The 19145-nt window shown below is 42.2% G+C and overlaps 1 protein-coding gene across 7 annotated transcripts in view; it reads left to right on the forward strand.

The window, feature by feature from the left end:
- Tm1 (tropomyosin 1) overlaps positions 1-19145 on the forward strand; it is a 114260-nt gene that overhangs the window by 18045 nt on the left and 77070 nt on the right. For all 7 annotated transcript variants that reach the window (XR_010858580.2, XR_010858581.2, XM_067137149.2 and 4 more), the window contains exons 2-3: positions 8831-8968; positions 15592-15717. Coding sequence is in view for 5 of the 7 variants with exons in the window: in XM_067137149.2 (XP_066993250.1) it covers positions 8855-8968; positions 15592-15717 (240 nt within the window). In the remaining 2 variants the exon portion in view is untranslated. The remainder of the gene's footprint in view (positions 1-8830; positions 8969-15591; positions 15718-19145) is intronic.

Raw genomic sequence — 19145 nt, forward strand, 5'->3', positions numbered from 1 at the left:
GAAGGAAAATCCAACCCTGGAGGGTACACGGATTAAGAAAGAAAGAAAGAAAGAAAGAAAGAAAGAAAGAAAGAAAGAAAGAAAAGGAAGAAAGACGATATATGTCACTACAGATATATTACATGCCGACTTCGTACGACATGGAGTGCCAAATCGACTTTCCCTCGCCCTTCAAAAATCCAACCACCTCTGGCAGGTTTTGAACCCGCTATTTTGGGATGCGGAGGCTGGCACTCTACAACGAATCCACAGAGGGAGCTATTTAAATGAATACATATGACGAGAAGAGCCTCCGTGGCTCAGACGACAGCGCGTCGGCCTCTCACTGCTGGATAGCGTGGTTCAAATCCCGGTCACTCCATGTGAGATTTGTGCTGGGCAAAGCGGAGGCGGGACAGGTTTTTCTCCGGGTACTCCGGTTTTCCCTGTCATCTTTCATTCCAGCAACACTCTCCACTATCATTTCATAGCATTAATCAGTCATTAATATCACCTTGGGAGTGGCGACCCCATTGTAATAATAGCCTATATATGGTTCATTCATTACATCCCTGACCCGGTCAAAGACTGGAAAACAGGTTCTAGGTTTTCATTTCCACATATGACGAGAATGGTAGAGAAAGATGAGAGAATATATCGTGCAGATTGTTCGGAACACATGGAGTAGGTGATTACTGATTATGTAACTAAGCTGAGAGGCGTGGAGTGCTTTGTCAAACCGGTCTGGGCGCCAATGACTAATAGGAATGCTGAATGAAACGCTGGTGCCCAGTGCATGATACTGGGAATCATTCATTTTACTTAGCTGTGTGTTCCGTACTGTTCACTGTTTAATTAAGCCATACTCACTGATCTCTATACACATATTACATTTATGTAGCATTCTGTAGAGCCGAGGTGGGTAACGGCCGTGACATTTCGAAATAATGTCAGACAGGGTGTTACAAATTCTCTCTCCCAGTTGTCCTTCTTGAACTTTCAACCGATTCCTCTTACACTATACCTATTTTCTGTAACCTGGTGTTCCCGTTTCATCTTGTTGTTTGACTTTAAGAACTTGCAAATCCGTGATATGTAACGCTGTGAGTGGACACGTCTGTAGATTCTATCCGATAGCCTGCAGTGCATATTTTAGTGTGTAGTGCCCGTGGTTTTGAGAAAAAGTATCAGCCTAATATTTACCGGAACTGAAATGAACCTTATAGAAACCATTTCACGGATGGCTGACGGTAGGAATAGGATCCACCTGTTTTTCAATTTTATCACCACACTATGCTCACTTGTTCCATGGTCCGGCTCCATGGCTAAATGGTTAGCGTGGTGGCTTTTGGCCACAGGAGTCCCGGGTTCGATTCCCGGCAGGGTCGGGAATTTTAACCATAATTGGTTAATTTCCCTGACACGGGGGCTGGGTGTATGTGTTGTCTTCATCATCATTTCATCCTCATCACGACGCGCAGGTCGCCTACGGGAGTGAAGTCAAAAGAGCCGAACCCTTCCTGGGATCTCCCGGTACTAAAAGCCATACGTCATTTCATTTTTTTCACTTGTTCCATGCATATTTTCTTAATCCCATCCGACTTCCTTTTCTTTCCACTAAGAGCCTTGGGACACTATGCTATTTTAATTAATCGGGATACACAGTTAATGAATCCTACCGGAAGACAGGGTGATTTCCGTGAATTATAACTTCAAGGAAATTGGTTTAGAGGATGGTTGCCTAGTTGTACTTACCTTTAAAACAATAATATCCGCAACTTTCATCAGTTATATTAGCAAATATTTTATTTTCCTTACACTAATAATAGCATTTATGTTTTCCCATATACTTTAAAATTCACGAAGAAAGGTAAATGTTTTGACGTTTCCTTTTGAATGATTATTATAAAATTAAGGGCTCGATATAAAGGCAAAACACATACAAAATCATAGGAAAAAGAATTAATGATGTTCTACGTAGGAAGACTTAATACGTGATATTGTGGCTATGACACATATAATCGAAGCTGTTGTTAATCTATTTGAATAGCCGCGACTGTTGAGCATCAGATCATCAAATATTACTTATGATGAAGAAAATCATAAGAAACATTAATAATTTTAAAGATGCACAGTATGCGATTCATACATACATACATACATACATACATACATACATACATACATACATATTCATTAGGGACTGTTAGGTTTTCAGCATTCAATCCGCAGTCCACTGTGAATTAACTGAACACCTCCTCAATGTGTTGTGACTAGCCCTGTGGCATCGTTTAGTTCCACACCTTTTATCTTTAAATAATTAGAAACTGAGTCTAACCATCTTCGCTTTGGTCTTCCTCTACTTCTCTTACCCTTCATGACAAACTCGTTAATTCTCCCAGGAAACCTATCTTCCTCCATTCGCTTCACAAGACCCCACTACAGATGCTGGTTTATGAACACAGCTTCATTCCTAACGTAGCCTTTACCTCCTCATTCCTGGAATGATTCATAGAACATGTGCTACTGAGGATTAGGATCATAACTTCAGAACGGTTGACAGAATTGGAAACTGTATATTAATTTAGAGTTGCTGAGCAGCGGTTGATGAAGGTTGAGAAACATTGACCTACTATGTCTTTACTCGCCTCTCCACTTGTTTCGGACAATATCCATGTTTTTTTTTTTTTTTTTTTTTTTTTTTTCCTGTGTGAGACGATATCCATCCCCATACCTTACGGTTTCAGTTTTGTAATTCTTCTATAAGGGACACATAGGCGTTAGTTGGGAATGGCATGCGGGTAGGCCTACTGATGGCCGTGGCTCAAGGTTAATCCGCAGCCTTGGTCGTTACGTCTGATTGTGTTTAGTACAGACCAAAGAGTACGTGACAGACAGACATGACTGTTGTGATTCTGCGATCTGACGAATTTAGAGAACCACTTGTGTACGGTACATCTAGAGGGTGATTTGAACCATCGTCTAGGAAATGATTCTTCCTATTAATGAACAGTATTTTACTGTAGATCTCTTATAAAACCGAGCGAGTTGGCTGAGTAGTTCGGGCCATGTAGCTGTCAATTTGCATTTGGGAGATGATGGGTTCGAACTTCGTGCCAGCAGTCCTGGAGATAGATTTTCGTGATGTCTCATTTTCACAGCAGGCAAATGCTGGATCCCACTGTTGCCATAAGAACTGTGACTCAGGGCGACGTAAAATCTCTGTACCTTCACCATACACTTCGAGGACTCTCGTTTTTAAGTAGGTTTACATATTTATCGTCATTCAATTTTGCAGTAGGTCTTCTTTTAGTGAAAAAATTCTAGCCTTTGTTTAAAAAGTACTATATTTTAATAATAATAATAATAATAATAATAATAATAATAATAATAATAATAATAAACCACGAACCTACTAGCTGGCGTAGCACGGGGAGAGGTGAGACTCCCGCGTGGTGCGTCCCAGGTAGCGGATAGGGGGGTCCTAACCGGCTTGCCGGCGGACTTGAGGGAAATAAAATACCTCTCGCGGACCAAACACACAACCCACTGTGGGTGGGGGACGCAGAAGAAGAATTCACCCACGCCTGTCGTAAGAGATGACTAAAAGGGGCGACCAAGGGATGATTATATTAGAACCATGAAACTTCTTGTGATTAGTACCACCACGCGGGGAACACCATGGGTCGCTTTGCCTTGCGTGTAATACCACTATGTTGGGTACCAAATAGGTTTGTGATTAGTAGCAAACGAGAGCGCGACCGCTTTTACAGTACCTGTGATTAGTAGCACTATATGAGGGACACCAGGGGATGACGGAACCCATGGTTCTGGCTTGCCTATGATTAGTACTCACTATATGAGGAACACTACGGAATAGTACGAGTCCCTGTGGTGATGAACACCATAGGCTTGCGTTCCCTGTCAATGGCGCCGCAATGTGCGAAACACCCAAGGTCTGTAATAGATGTGCGAATTTCATTACCTGTGAGTAGTACCATAATGTGTGGAATACCGCGAGTCTACGCTACTCTTGATTAGTACCGCGACATTACAAATACCATGGTTCTACTTTTTTAGCGATAAGTACCATTATGAGGGGCCGATGACTTGGATTTTGGACCCCTTTCGACTACAAGCATCATCGATTCAGTATCGTGCTGTAGAAGCAGTCCCTTGGTCAGTAATACTATTGTTTTACGCCAGCTTCTATGCATGTGAGACACTGTGGGTTGGTTCCACTGATCGTTTCAAATTCATATCCGTCCATCCATTCATTCTTTGTCCTCACATTTTTGAATTGTGGTCAGTGGAGGATTTTGGGTTTTTAATTTGTCATTTCATTTCGTCTCATTTCGTACCATTAGGGGCCGACGACCTAGATGTTAGGCCCCTTTAAAAATCAATCAATCAATAATACTAATAATAACCGGGCTGAGTGGCTCGTACGGTTAAGGCGCTGGTTTTCTGAGCCCAAGTTGGCAGGTTCAGTCCTGGCTCAGTCCGGTGATATTTGAAGGTGCTCAAATACGACAGCCCCGTGATGGTAGATTTTCCGGCACGTAAAAGAACTCCCGCGGGACAAAATTCCAGAAACAGTAAAAGTAGTTAGTGGGACGTCAAACATTAACATTTATTATTATTAATCGTATGGCCTCAGCTACCATGCACAGACATTTTAATTTGACGCCATCTGGCTGTCTGCTCGTCAATTTCGACGTTCCGTTTTACTCTAGGCCTACTAGATGGCAGATAAAGTAAACCGAATCTCTCTTGGGCGTCTGTGGCTGAGAGTTAATGAATTTTGTCAGGTAAAACACCAAATGTGTCTCCAGAGATCTTTTACATGCCGACATCGTGCGACATGGAATGTCGAATGGACTTTTTTCCACCGTTCAAAAATCCGACTACTTCTGCCGAGTTTGAACCCGCTGTCTTGGGATCCGGAGGTCGACACTCTACCACTGATCTGTATTTTCAACAGCCACAAATTAGCAACTGTGTAACGCCCTTAAAATATACACGATATATCAACCAACATTTTCTGGCTCTCGTTAGAGAAGATATTCGAAGTGTTTTTTTTTTCTGCTTAACGTCGCACCGACACAGATATGTCTTATGGCGACGATGGGATAGGAAAGGTCTAGGAAGTAGAAGGAAGCGGCCGTGGCCTTAATTAAGGTACAGCCCCGGCATTTGCCTGGTGTGAACATGGGAAACCACGAAAACCATCTTCAGGGCTGCCGACAGTAGGGCTCGAACCCACTATCTCCCGATTACTGAATATTCGAAGTGTACAGTGGAACCCTTAAACTGTCTAATCACCGGGCGAGTTGGCCGTGCGCGTAGAGGCGCGCGGCTGTGAGCTTGCATCCGGGAGATAGTAGGTTCGAATCCCACTATCGGCAGCCCTGAAGATGGTTTTCCGTGGTTTCCCATTTTCACACCAGGCAAATGCTGGGGCTGTACCTTAAATAAGGCCACGGTCGCTTCCTTCCAACTCCTAGGCCTTTCCTGTCCTATCGTCGCCATAAGACCTATCTGTGTCGGTGCGACGTAAAACCCCTAGCAAGAAGAAACTGTCTAATCTGATTTGTGCGGAACAGTTTCATAATATTCATACATCAGTTAAGTTTTAGTGAAACAATATGTGTGTGGGTTGGTCACCCATCCATGGGTGACCACGCCCGATATTGCTTAACTGTGTACTTCAGTATTCAGTATATGTGTGCGAGTTGAGTGTATGTGTAGTGCATGTAAGTTTTGTGCTTGTGACCAGAGCGTTTGAGAGTTCGTTTCGTGATGACTGTTACAGCAATAACGTGTGTGTTGGTTGTGGTAGTCCTGGGTCGTTATTTTTGATCAACGAGTATCGCAATTCTTGGAGAATAAACTTTAATTTGATGGTGCACTCCGAATTCTTGAGCTCTTGAACCTGACTGCACAGTCAGCACATCAGATACCAGAGAATAATGAGAAGCTTTTGGCAATGGTAATTTATCAATTGCAGTCGTTTCATTTCACTTGAAACTGTAGCCTACTATACATCAGGCTCTATGACTTACGACCAATATCAGGCTAGAAGTGACCACATAAGATAAGTTTTTTACTGCAGTCAGAAGCAAAGAGTAAATAAGGACCAGAAGCCTGCAACTTCTACTGAACGGCTATGCTTGGATAGCTCGACCAGACGTGCTTTGGTTTTACGTTTTCGAAGACTTCCAGGGTCCCGTAATGTTATTCCAGTTATTTTGCGTGCCAGTAAATCTACCAACACGAGGTCGGCGTATTTGAGCATCTTCAAATGCTACCGGACTTAGCTGGGATAGGACCTGCTATCTTGGGCTCAGAAAGCCAGTGTCCCACCGTCCAAACCATTAAGCAGAGCATCCGACGAAGACGAAATAATCTAAGTTCGTTCGTTGCGTCGCCACACACTTTTTTTGTCGGAACTTTGCTTGTGTATATATTTATAAATGACTCTGTGGTATATCTTCTCTTAAGCAGTCATTTTTAAATAAGAATAATTTGGGACTATGGGACTCGCACCCGCACCTGAATCATTCCAGTTCTCCAGATGCGTAGGATACTTGTTCCCCAAACAAACAAACAAACAAACAAACAAACAAACAAACAAACAAACAAACAAACAAACAAGCGAAGGCTGACTGTTGATTCCCGTCTTCATGTGTGTAAAAGGCACGCAATAAGTTATCCATTTAAAACAATTGAAAAGATCATTTTGATCGTTGGTCAGTCTACCCTATTCTGAACGAATAGCATTATCCCGGGGGTCAGTGGTTGCAGAGTAGGCTTCAGCCTATAAGAGGCCACAGCTGGTCCGTGGTCCGACAGCTCTTCACTCCGACCGACCAACCGAGCGGAGGAGAGGTGGCCACGGCTCTACTGTACCTTTACACCACTGTATTCGGGAGACGGAGAGGGGCTGGTCCCCACCGTTCTCTGTCCTGAGAATGGTTGTCCGTGGTTTTCCATTCTCCTGCATTACGGCGAATGCCGGGACAGTTCCTAGTACAGACCACGACCGCCAACCCCCTCACCTTCTCCGAGTATCACCTTCACCGTAACACATCTCCTGGCCTGAGAGACCATCTTCAGGGCTGCCGACAGTGGGATTCGAACCCACGATCTCCCGGATGCAAGCTCACAGCCGCGCGCCTCTTCGCGAACGGCCAACTCGCCCGGTGAAATCTCAGCTAATACTTATTTTGTGGAAATCCTAGGTCCTCTGTTCGTCAAGATTGAACCCAAATATGAAACACTTGCTTTTATGAAGGCGGTTCTACCTCTTAGATCTACTCCAGTGCACACGACATCACGGTATCAAAGACATCTTTATCTTCCGCACTTCCGTAGCGCACGAGTGTAGGATCTTATCTCTCGTTAGCATAGGGTTGAGCTCTAACACTATGTCACTGTCGTTGTGAAAACTGCATGATATTCTATTTTAACAGGTTCCATATTCCAAATATCTCTCTAAGTGTAGAACTGGATTGTCTACCCGAGTCGGATTCTACAGTTTTCCAACCTGGCCCCCAAACCAGTTGGATACTGTTTCCTTCCATTTTTCATTTACAATTGTTTATTTCTTGAGCTCATCGGTCAGTTTTTGTGAGGATGGATATATGACAGATCGAACACCGGCTTGGCATGTTGTATATGTTGCTTCCTGTAAGGAATTTGGGACGTCATGGTCAACAGCTCTGTATACTTCATTCTGTAAATGAACCATTGAGCAGTTGTGTACACTCACTTTTCTCCTGTGCTGTTGGTCGTGGGATCGATTCCCGATATAGGTGGTTGGCATTTAAGGCTACTTCAGTGTGAGAATTCCGTATCAGTATATTTACTGATGTACTAAGCAGTCTTTTCATGACAACATTCTAGCACTCCAGCCTCTCTTAAACTGTACTGTATTAGCACTTGACGATGAAACTCATTTCGCGAGTGAAATCATTTTCACGGAAGTTCGTTTATTGATTATGTATTCAATTTAAATGTTTTTAAAAATCAATTTATGGTGTTATTTTGCAAACTAAGGGTAAATTAATTTAAACATGCGCTCCCATTTCGTGATCTGAAACTCAAATTTCGAAGCTACGTACACAACTGTATAAACATATTTTTTATAAGAGCGGTAAACAGTTCATGATTTTATTGTGGGCTGTCAAAAGATAACCATATCAACAGTAGCTTATGAAACAAAATTGTTGCCCAGTGGGCTTTCATTACCAGGCTCCTTTGAGGGTAATATGGATACAATATGCTTCGAACACCAATACCTTCCTATAGTACGTGCTACTAATAAGATGGTTTTATGAAGATTAAAGCCCCTTTTAGACGTTTCTACCCACATAACTACAGAAAAGCACAGCAAACAAATAATTTTGTAGAACAGCTCCAAGAACTGAAATGTCAGTTCTGGTGGGAAAATTTAGCATACATTGACAGCCTATTCGAAATAAGAGGATGGAATTTGAAGTGAAACGATCTGTCCAAAATAGGACCCCACGAAGAACTAACTGTATCTAGCAGATCGTATGTGTGTATGCTAAGGATCTCCTTTCTTTAGAAAATAAACCGAGGGGATAGTTCCAGATAAGCATGTATAGGACTTGTGTTTGATACAGACGGGTCTTCTTTTTTTTTTTCACTTTTCTATATGTCCTTTACTTAATTATAGAAGCACTGAAACGAAGAAATGATGATTCAGCGATAGTGTATGTCCTGTTCTGTTTGACGATAATGTCTTAGATGTTTATATTGTTTTTCTTATGTGATGAAAGGTATTTTCCAAAATACTCTACAATCTCTTCTCTTTTTGTTGCAGCGTTAATATCCACCAACCGCAACCATGGACGCAATCAAGAAGAAGATGCAGGCGATGAAGCTGGAGAAGGACAATGCGATGGACCGCGCCCTTCTCTGCGAGCAGCAGGCTCGAGATGCCAACCTGCGGGCGGAGAAGGTACGTCACTGTAACGGTTGCTGTGACCATGACAGGCGTAACATTTACCAACGGTTACATTCATAATCATATTTTCCGTTGCTCCAAGCTCCGTGTTCCCTAGAATGTATTTCTAACGTTCTTCCCCTGGTAAAGTAAACTCGTGTCCTCATCCTGAGGTGGTGCAGCTCTTTTCAGGCACACCCCCAATTGAGTGAGCAGACCTCCTGCCATTCTTTAATTTCTGGCACTACTGGGAATCGAACCCGGGCTCCCAAGGACGGCAGCTAACAAAACTAACCATTACGCTACGGAGGCAGACTCTTCCTCTGGTTAGATTATAGCCTTGATTTTTCACTATGGCAGTGTGTGTTTGAAACAGAGCCCAGTTATGTGTCGCCTTGTTTTTTTGAAAGGTTCAGTACATTTCATCCAATAAACACTCTGTTTTGCGTAGTTATGGTAAGAGACCTTGCAAACATTGACACTCAGTGGATGCTGAAAACCATTAAATCTTCATAATTAGCCCTTTTTTTTGTTATTTGCTTTACGTCACACCGACACGGATAGGTCTTATGGCGACGATGAGGGAGGAATGGGCTAGGAGTGGGAAGGAAGCGACCGTGGCCTTAATTAAGGTACAGCCCCAGCATTTGCCTGGTGTGAAAATGGGAAACCACGGAAAACCATCTTCAGGGCTGCCGACAGTGGGGTTCGAACCCACGATCTCCCGAATACTGGATACTGGCCGCACTTAAGCGACTGCAGCTATCGAGCTCGGTTAATTAGCCCTTAATCCCGAAGACATCCACATGCAATAGTCTTTATCACCGCGCCACAACACACGGCCACAACAACCCCTGCATTTGAAAGTCAGCCATTCAGAAACGAGTCAGTTTTCAACCATTATTAACATTCTACATAAACGTCACATTATTTGATAATAATAATAATAATAATAATAATAATAAATGTGATATGATCTTAAAGAATAGCTGCAGAATATAACATGGAAACATCAGCTGAAGAAACAAAAACAAAGAACGAGTTCCCTGTAAAATTATACGGAATAATAAGCCAGCAGAACGAACTAATATTTTCAACTATCTCGGCTATCCCCTATCATTTAATAGCAATACAGATATCGATAATAACATCGCAAAATTTTACAAAACCATGGGTACCATAAACTCTGTAATGAAACCGTCTTTAGTCCAGAGAAACACAAGACTACACATGTACAGAACACCAGCCTGACCAGATCTTTTGTACGGCTGTGAAGCATTGATTATCAAGAAAAAGAGACGAAACCAGAATCACCGCTGGTGTGAGAATCAGTTGCACACTATGGGACCACGAGAGTAATGAGGAAGTGATAAAAGAACTGAAGGTAGAGCCCGTTAAAATCCCTAGGAAGCCGCCGGAAGAAAACTACAAAGACCTTACCAACATAATGACAAGGAAAAGAATCCAGAGGATGTCGCGCTATTGGAGGCCCGGCTAATCAAAGGATCAAAATCGTAACATACCTCTTGGCCTAATACCTGCTTAGATGATGATGATGATGATGATGATGATGATAATAATAATAATGGCGTGTTACCTCCGAAGAGGCCTGGTGCAGGTCTTTCGAGCTGACACCCTATAGGCAACCTGCGCGTCTATGAGGTTGGGACCCTACCTGTGATGAATTCTAATTATGAAGACACACACACCATTAACCAATGAAGGATAACATTCCCGATCCGGCCGGGAATCGAACCCGGGACTCTCTGGAGCAAAGACCAGCACGCTACCGGTTTAGCCACGGAGCCAGACTAGATGATGATGATGATGATGATAATGAGATATGATTTGAGGTGCGGGAAAAATTGAGGGGCGGGTCGGTGGGGGGGGGGGGAGAGGGCGGCCATGGCCTCTAAGAGAAACTGTCTCGTCATTTCCCTTAGTGAAGAGAATGGGAAACCAGCCCACCGCCTCCCGAATGCAGAGCTCGGCTTTATTTCAAACCGTGCTGCTCAGTCCTGGAATTCAAACTTGAAATTTTGAGCACTGAAAACGAGCGCCTCTCGACTTAAGTTGGGCGAGAGAAGTAGTCTTTTAGAAGTTCAGAATAATAATAATAATAATAATAATAATAATAATAATAATAATAATAATAATAATAATAATAATAATAATAATAGAGCCTCCGTGGCTCAGGCGGCAGCACGCCGGCCTCTCATCGATGGGTTCCGTGCTTCAAATCCCGGTCACTCCGTGTGAGATTTGTGCTGGACAAAGCGGAGATGGGACAGGTTTTTCTCCGGATACTCCGGTTTTCCTTGTCATATTTCATTTCAGCAACACTCTCCAATATCATTTCATTTCATCTGTCAGTCATTAATCATTGCCCTAGAGGAGTGCGACAGGCTTCGGCAGCCGGCACAATTCCTATTCTCGCCGCTAGATGACTGGAAACAGGCTGTGGATTTTCAATAATAACAATAATAATACAGTAATGAGACCTTGAGAAACAGGCTAGTGGTGCATTAGAAGTATTAAGTGATCTATGCTAAGCGATAGAGTTCTCAGAATTACAGAGCTTTCTGTATGAAGGGTCTTCCGAGTTTCTGTTCACGTGCCAGAACGAACACAAGTTGTATGAACAATCCTAACATCCCGGAAATAGCGGGAATCTGACGTCAACAGGCACCGGAAAGGCAAGCCACTCAGAAGTCTTCGAAGAAACCTCGTTCATGGACTGTTGCATACTAGGGATAGTAATTTATACTTTCACAGAATGAAATACTCGTCAAAATAGTCTACTAGGTATATACCATGATCAACTGCTCTTGTCTATATGGGCAATATCAAATTGTGTCATGAAGACCTTGCATCAGTTTCTCAAACGAAATTACAACTGTTCTAATAACATCGCCTGCCTCCTTGACTGAATGATCAACGTTGTGGCTTTCGGTTCAGAGTGCACATTACACTACCAACCACAACAGAAGCACGTAATTGTGAATATACCCACCATATAGGGTAGTCTGAAGTGTACCGGGCGAGATGGCCGCGCGGCTGTGAACTTGCATCCGGGAGATACAGTAGATGGTTCGAATCCCACTGTCGGCAGCCCTGAAGATGGGTTTTCTGTGGTTTCCCATTTTCACACCAGGCAAATGCTGGTGCTATACCTTAATTAAGGCCACGGCCGTTTCCTTCCAACTCCTAGGTAGTTCCTATCCTAACGTCGCCATAAGACCTATCTGTGTCGGTGCGACGTAAAACCACTAGCAAAAAGTCTGAAGTGTAATTAAAGCAATGGGTATTATTCCATATAGGGTTGGCGTCAGGAAGTGCGACACAGTTCGCATCTGCGACCTCATCAGGGTGTGAAAAGTGGTAAAAGAGGAAGAATGTATATGTATTAAGACGAACACAAATACCCAGTCCTCGTGCCAGAGGAATTAACAACACGTAGTTAAAATTTCCAATCCGGCAGGAAATTGAGCCCAGGTCCCTCTGAACACGAACCGAAAGCCACTGCACTGACCTTTCAGCCAAGGAGCCGGACTCCAACCGTGCTATGATGGTGGTGGTGGTGGTGATTATTGTTTTAAGAGGAAGTACAACTGGGCAACCATCCTCTATATAAGACTAATCAGAAAGAAAAATGGAAGGGATCCGACACTTCGAAAAATGAAGATATCGGCCAAAGGAAGACAAGGGCCACGAAGGGCGTGAAAATGAAAGACTCCCTAGCCCTCGCAAACCTAATAGCGTCGGGGTCGGAAAAGAACAAGAGGTGACCAAGGGAGGTCAGAAAGGATAGATGAAAGTGAGGAGCCTGACACAAGTAAGTGGAAGCAATGCCAGGACTCAGCTGAGGGCCCCGTGGTTGCCAACCCACGCTCCACAGTTCAGAGCCCCTGGGGCCTCTTTTAGTCGCCTCTTACGACAGGCAGAGGATACCGTGGGTGTTATTCTACCACCCCCACCCACAGGGGGCCAACCGTGCTATGAGATGATGATGATGATAATAATAATAATAATAATAATAATAATAATAATAATATGTTATGATTAATTAATTTATTTATTTATTTAGCGTATGGTTTAAAACCTGCCGAGAGTGTCCGAGGACATGTCCGGCTTACCTGGTGCAGGTCTTTCTATTTGATGCCTGTGGGCGACCTGCACGTCTGGGTGTAAGATGATGGTGGTGATAATGAGATAGATTAACCCTTAGCTTCATTCGTGAACTTCTTTCGAATGAGTCGAAGCGAATTAGTGAGCGGAATCTAAAGACCAGAATTAATTAATTTTCAACCCAGACTACCACACACAACACTATCCTTCACCGTACCTAACACACACTATCTATACACGGTAGACGCTGCTCACCTCATCAGAGAGTCTGCCTTACAAGGGCTGCCCCAGACTAGCAATAGCCGCACGAAATAAACTGTTATACCTCCAGACTAGCACAGGAATGTGCGGTGCGACCAGTGTGAGGAATTACGAGTCATCTGAAAGAGCTTTCTCCGAGCAGAGGAATGTTATGCTCTTCCGAGATACAGATATCACCTTCCTGAACACCAGAGCTGCATTTCTCCTGCATGCTATATAATTTCCTTACTAAGTATACTTCTACAGAATGCTTACGTTTCAATCGTGTCATATGAGCTTTTACATTTTAAGCAATTACGATGAAAGTCTGTAATTGAGTAGCTGGTTGGAATAACGACTAACTGCAAAAATATGATTCTGAAATATTGAGGTTCAAGGTTTTTCTTTACATATTGTTCAAGTTTCTAACCATGGAGGAAGACCAACTTCTGGCAAAATCACTGTGGATGATATTTACAGTATGTTGTACAAAAGAAAATAAAAGCCGTCGACGCTAAATTGCTTACGCTAATTCCAGACGAACCCTCAGTCCAAAAACATATCCATGTTAAAAGAATCAAACAAAAATGCATACTCTGTGCGTTATAGTCTGTAAACCAAACGTCTTTCTTAATAAGTCATTGTTGGAATAGCTGATTAGCGAGCTGCGATGTTAAAATACAGACCACGCATTCTATGGAGGACGTATTGAATTAATATTTTCTAAGTTGACAGAGCACCCAGGGACATTATTTGTGCAATATTAGGAAAAAATGCCTTAAGTATACATTAAGTCATTATTCCACTTAGCTCCTCAATTCTATTTAAGAACACGTGCGACTGTGGCATAAGTGTATTTATGATCGAATGACACGTTTTTATTGTACAGAGTTTGTGAGTCGAGGTTTCTTCGCAGAGGGCCAAAATACGTAAACTACCATGAAACACCGAAAGAAGGGTCGGTAGATGCAGAGTGGGCTCGGCCCATAAGTGGCCACGGCTGGTCCGTAGTCCAACAGTTCTGCACTCTGACCAGCCAACCGAGCACAGCACAGGAGGGGTAGCCACGGTAGAGGCGTGGCTCTACGCCTCTGCTTTAAAAAAATATTTTTAGACTTTTTAAATTTTTTAAAAATGTTTACCGATATTTTCTTTTCTTCTCATTCTTTCCTTGTTTTCGTTTCATTTTCTGCTTAAGGACGTCACACACACCCAGTCCCCGAACCAGCGGAAATAACCAATTAAGGTTAAAATCCCCGACCAGGCAGGAATCGAACCCGGGACTCCTTGAACCAAAGGCCAGCACGCTAACCATTCAGCCATGGAGCCGGACTAATTCGGGAGACGGGACAGGGCTGGACCTCACGGCTGGCCCCAACCGTCGGCTGTCACGAGAATGGTTTTCAGTGGTTTTCCATTTTCTTGCACTAACGCGAATGCCGGGACAGTTCCTAGTATAGGCCACCGCCGCCAACCCCCTCACCTTCTCTGAGCATCTCCTTCACCGTAACAAATCTCGAGTTCGAACCCCACTGTCGGCAGTCCTGAAGATGGTTTTCCATTTTCACACCAGGCAAATGCTGGGGCTGTACTTTAATTAAGGCCACGGTCGCTTCCTTCCCACTCCTAGCCCCTTCCAGCCCCATCGTCGTCATAAGACCTATCTGTGTCGGTGCGACGTAAAGCAATTTGCAAAGAAAAAAAGTTTGCGAACGTGTGTTTATCAACACAGTCATGATATGGTTTACCAACATAATCTGTTTTACGGCCAGATGCTCTTTCTGACGCCAGCACTATGTGGAGTAATGTATTCACAGGCCGATGACTTAGATGTTAGGTCCCTTTAAACAACAAGCATCATCAAGAATGTATTTTTGGTATTGTGTGGTGTGTTGACTGTATATGAAGAGGTGTGCATTATAACGAACACAAATATCCAATCTAAGAGCCAGAGGAATTAACCAAGCATGACTAAAATACCCGACCGGCCGGGAATCGGGGTGGGACCCTTTGATTCAGCTAAGGAGTTGACAGTTTATGTATGTAATGTACGCGGTAAAGAATTCAAATTGTAAATGTACTTTTAATGACAAACCTGCTCCTGGACTGAAATCGAGTGTCCTTTCTTAAAGGTTGTAAAACGAGCAACGGAATCCTTATGTTCGTACAACGTATATTTCACTCATTGACACGTTTAGGGATAAGTCAGAAATGTACGTATGAATATTACTCGTTGATATCGATTCTAAAGAGATGCGGTTCTGTTACAGGCTGAGGAGGAAGCCCGCGCCCTGCAGAAGAAGATCCAGACCATTGAGAACGAACTTGACCAGACCGGTGAACAACTCGGCCAGGTTATTGCCAAGCTAGAGGAGAAAGACAAGGCTCTTCAGCTCGTAAGTACTGTACACCCCCTTATACTTTCTATCGTAGACAGACACCCATTTCTTAAGGATATGTGTCCTTTGGCCCCTCTACATTTCAGACTTCGGATATTTCCCTTCAGCATGTTTGTGAGAAACTTGTTGAGCCTTGTTATGTGTCATGTGCATTCAGCTACTCTTTTTCAGAAATTTCGCCTGTGCAGTATATTGAATTTGGAAAGGAAACTAGACATTTCAGAAATACGAAACTCCATATCTCTCCTAGTCACCAGCTGAGCAAAGTGTGGTCATGCAGTTTGGTCAGTTGGTTCTATTATTGGAGCGACGGTTGCAAACTCGTCCATCTATAGGCAGTTCCAAACATATAGATTCTGATTTCTTACAAAACATGATAACAAGGATATTACCAAAGCTGTGTAGACCATTGCGAAAATGTCTTGTTTGCATAATTTGTATATTACGGGAATTTGGGAAGGAAATAACTTAAGAAGTCTAGCTGATAACACTTACGTACGTATACCCCACTCCTACTATTTGTTCTGGACTTTTATCTGAATCAGATGGAACAGTCTTCTGAAAACTAATTATTTACGTTTCTTTTTCAAATTGTTTAGTCATTTTTTCATCTATTATTTCGGATGTACTGTACCCAAATTAATATTCTTTTATATCTGAAATTTATTTCCCAAGAACAAATCTTTGAAGATGAGTACGAATATTCCATCGGAAAGCAAGCTAAGAGTTTACGTGACTATTAACCAAAAGCCATGATCCACGGGCATTTCATATGAGTCATCCGAGAAGTTACCATAAATCAAAATATGTTTGAAGGGAATACAAAATATTTATATCTATTTATTGCTTACTATCTATTTACTTGTTCGATTTGAAGATCAAATTCCTACTTAGATGTGATTATACTTCGAGTGTAGATCTGTAGAACCGCTATTGTGATTTAAGAGACTGTTGTCTCATGTAGAATAAAAAAAGAAAGATCGTCGTTATTTCGGACGATGTAGGTCATCGCACTCGAGGATTATCGAAAATGTTATCATTGTGATAGTGGAGTCTGAAGTTGATATCGAAATTCCAAAGATTTTGCTAATTCACGTGGAACATGTTTTCTTAAAGTTCCTTTTTTAAAATCTAATAACATTTTGAAAGGAGCATCTTACACTCCAAACAGGATATCACAGTTAAAGCCAAATGGAGGTAGTATTAAATTTTGATTTGCTGTCTATTTCAGGGTGTTTTCAAGAAGATAGTTGCACCATGTAAAGGTATTTAGCAAGACATGGAGACGGCTAGTTAGTAGCGCGCCATAAAAGGACTATAACAGATGGGAGAGCAGACAGGTTTCCATAAGAGGTTGTATGTGACAGACAACTTCTGCCCTACTTACTTTATTTTGTTTTGTAATCGATTGGAACTCAAGGTTGGATAACAGTGGTGAGAATTAATTTACAGTACTCAGTCTTTACTTAGTGAAGATATAAAGTTATAATTAATGCTACATCATAGTTCGAGTTTATCGATGGTATATCTCAAGCTAGAAGATAAAACTTGCAAAAATAAAATAAAAACTCGTATTTCCTTGTCAGCACCCATTCTTATCTTAATGCAAGGTGTATATGTGCAGCTGTCTATGAAGAAAGATTTATATGTTTGAGTGGAAGATAAGTAGCTGTTAAAAGAATGCCCATATGTACTCTTAACGTTATAATAAAATGTAAGTAAATGGGATTTTACATACCCCAGTGCCAGTACTTGCAAAGACAATGCCATGAAAGGATGAGTAGGTTCAGGGGCGTAGCCAAAGGGCGTTATTGGGGGTTAGAACCCCCCAATGGAAATTTAAAAAAAGGAAAAAAAGAAAATGCACAGAAACTGAATAAACATTCAGAGACATAGTTGTAGAACCAACAGATCTATTGAATGTATTTTCTAAGAAGGCTGAAAAGTTGGATTTTAGATTGTAAACTGAACAAACCAGTCGCTGTAAAACTGTTGACCTTGATCGTATTGTTCTTGTCCTGTATTTTAATGTAAGATTTAGTAGTGCGCTGTAGTGTGAATATCAACACAATTCGCTTGTATCAGTGTCCGTGTAATGACATGTCTTTCATGCGCGCACCACACATGCACAATTAATTACCTTCATTCTGTTCTATCATCATTTTGTAACTATACCCCCCCCCCATCCCCCAACGGTCGGTACTGGCTACGGTATTGAGTGGGTTAGAAATAAGTGATTCGACTCAGGCCGCGGCAACTTTCGGTACCTGACCTGTTTATGGATTCTTTCCGGTGTTGTCTAAATTCTCTGGGAGCTAAGCTAGCTCAAGGTGTACCGTTCATCTTAATGCAAGGTGTATGCAGCTAAAGTCTACGAAGACAACTTTTTATATTTGAGTGGAAGATAAGTAGTTGGGAAAAGAAAAGCCATATTTACTCTTTATTAAACGCAAGTAAATAGGATTTTAGACACCTCTATGCCAGTACTTGCCAAGACAATGCCATGAAATGATCAACGAGTTAAAATGAGTGATTTGACCTCGGGACGCGGCGCAACTTTCGGCAACTATCAAATTAGGAAACTAGAACACAGGCTTTCACAACCAAATCTTCTTCTATTACAAAAAATCGAATTATGTCTCTTGTTCGTAGTCAGTCATGTCGTCATCACTGTTGTCGTTCCTGTGATACCTGAGTTTCGGTGTCGACGAAAAACTTGCTCCACTGCAAAGGGGCATACATCAATAATTTCACGTATGCCCTTTTGTTTTGCAGGAGCTATGGTAATTGGACGGTCGTGCAAATTTTGCACATTATTTTCATTTGCAAAACATGTTGGATTGAGCAACTGAAGGGAAAGGGGTGGGTGCACTCGGAAACGCACAGACACGTAAACAAGGATCAGTTGCTAAGTTCGCCGGCATACTCGCAGCCCCATCGCTCAAAATACTTGCTCGGTTTTCTTTCCTGATAAGGAAGGAAGTGTGAATTCAATAAACCTGACTCACATTGCTCTTCTCCATGATTCATAATTCACAAAGCTAAAGTAAGACACTTTTCGTTCCATGTTTAGTGCACACTTAATCTGCTCAGCGCCTCACATACAGTATGTTCCACATACATCAATGTACACAGGCCAGATGATCCAGATACATGTAACCATGAACTGAAGCAATGATAATATGATGGGAACGTATTTGACTGTGGGGGCAAGTTCAACTACAGTGATTTAAGAGACTGTTGTTTCATGTAGAATAAAAGGAATAAGATCGTCTTTATTTCGGACTATGCAGATCATAGCACTCAACGAGTGTCGAAAATGTTATCATTGTGATAGTGGAGTCTGAAGTTGATATCTAAATCCCAAAGATTTTGCTAATTCACGTGGAACATGTTTTTAAAGTTTTTTAAAAAAAATATCGAAT

Source organism: Anabrus simplex, chromosome 1 (assembly GCF_040414725.1).
Source record: "Anabrus simplex isolate iqAnaSimp1 chromosome 1, ASM4041472v1, whole genome shotgun sequence".
Lineage (NCBI taxonomy): Eukaryota > Metazoa > Arthropoda > Insecta > Orthoptera > Tettigoniidae > Anabrus > Anabrus simplex.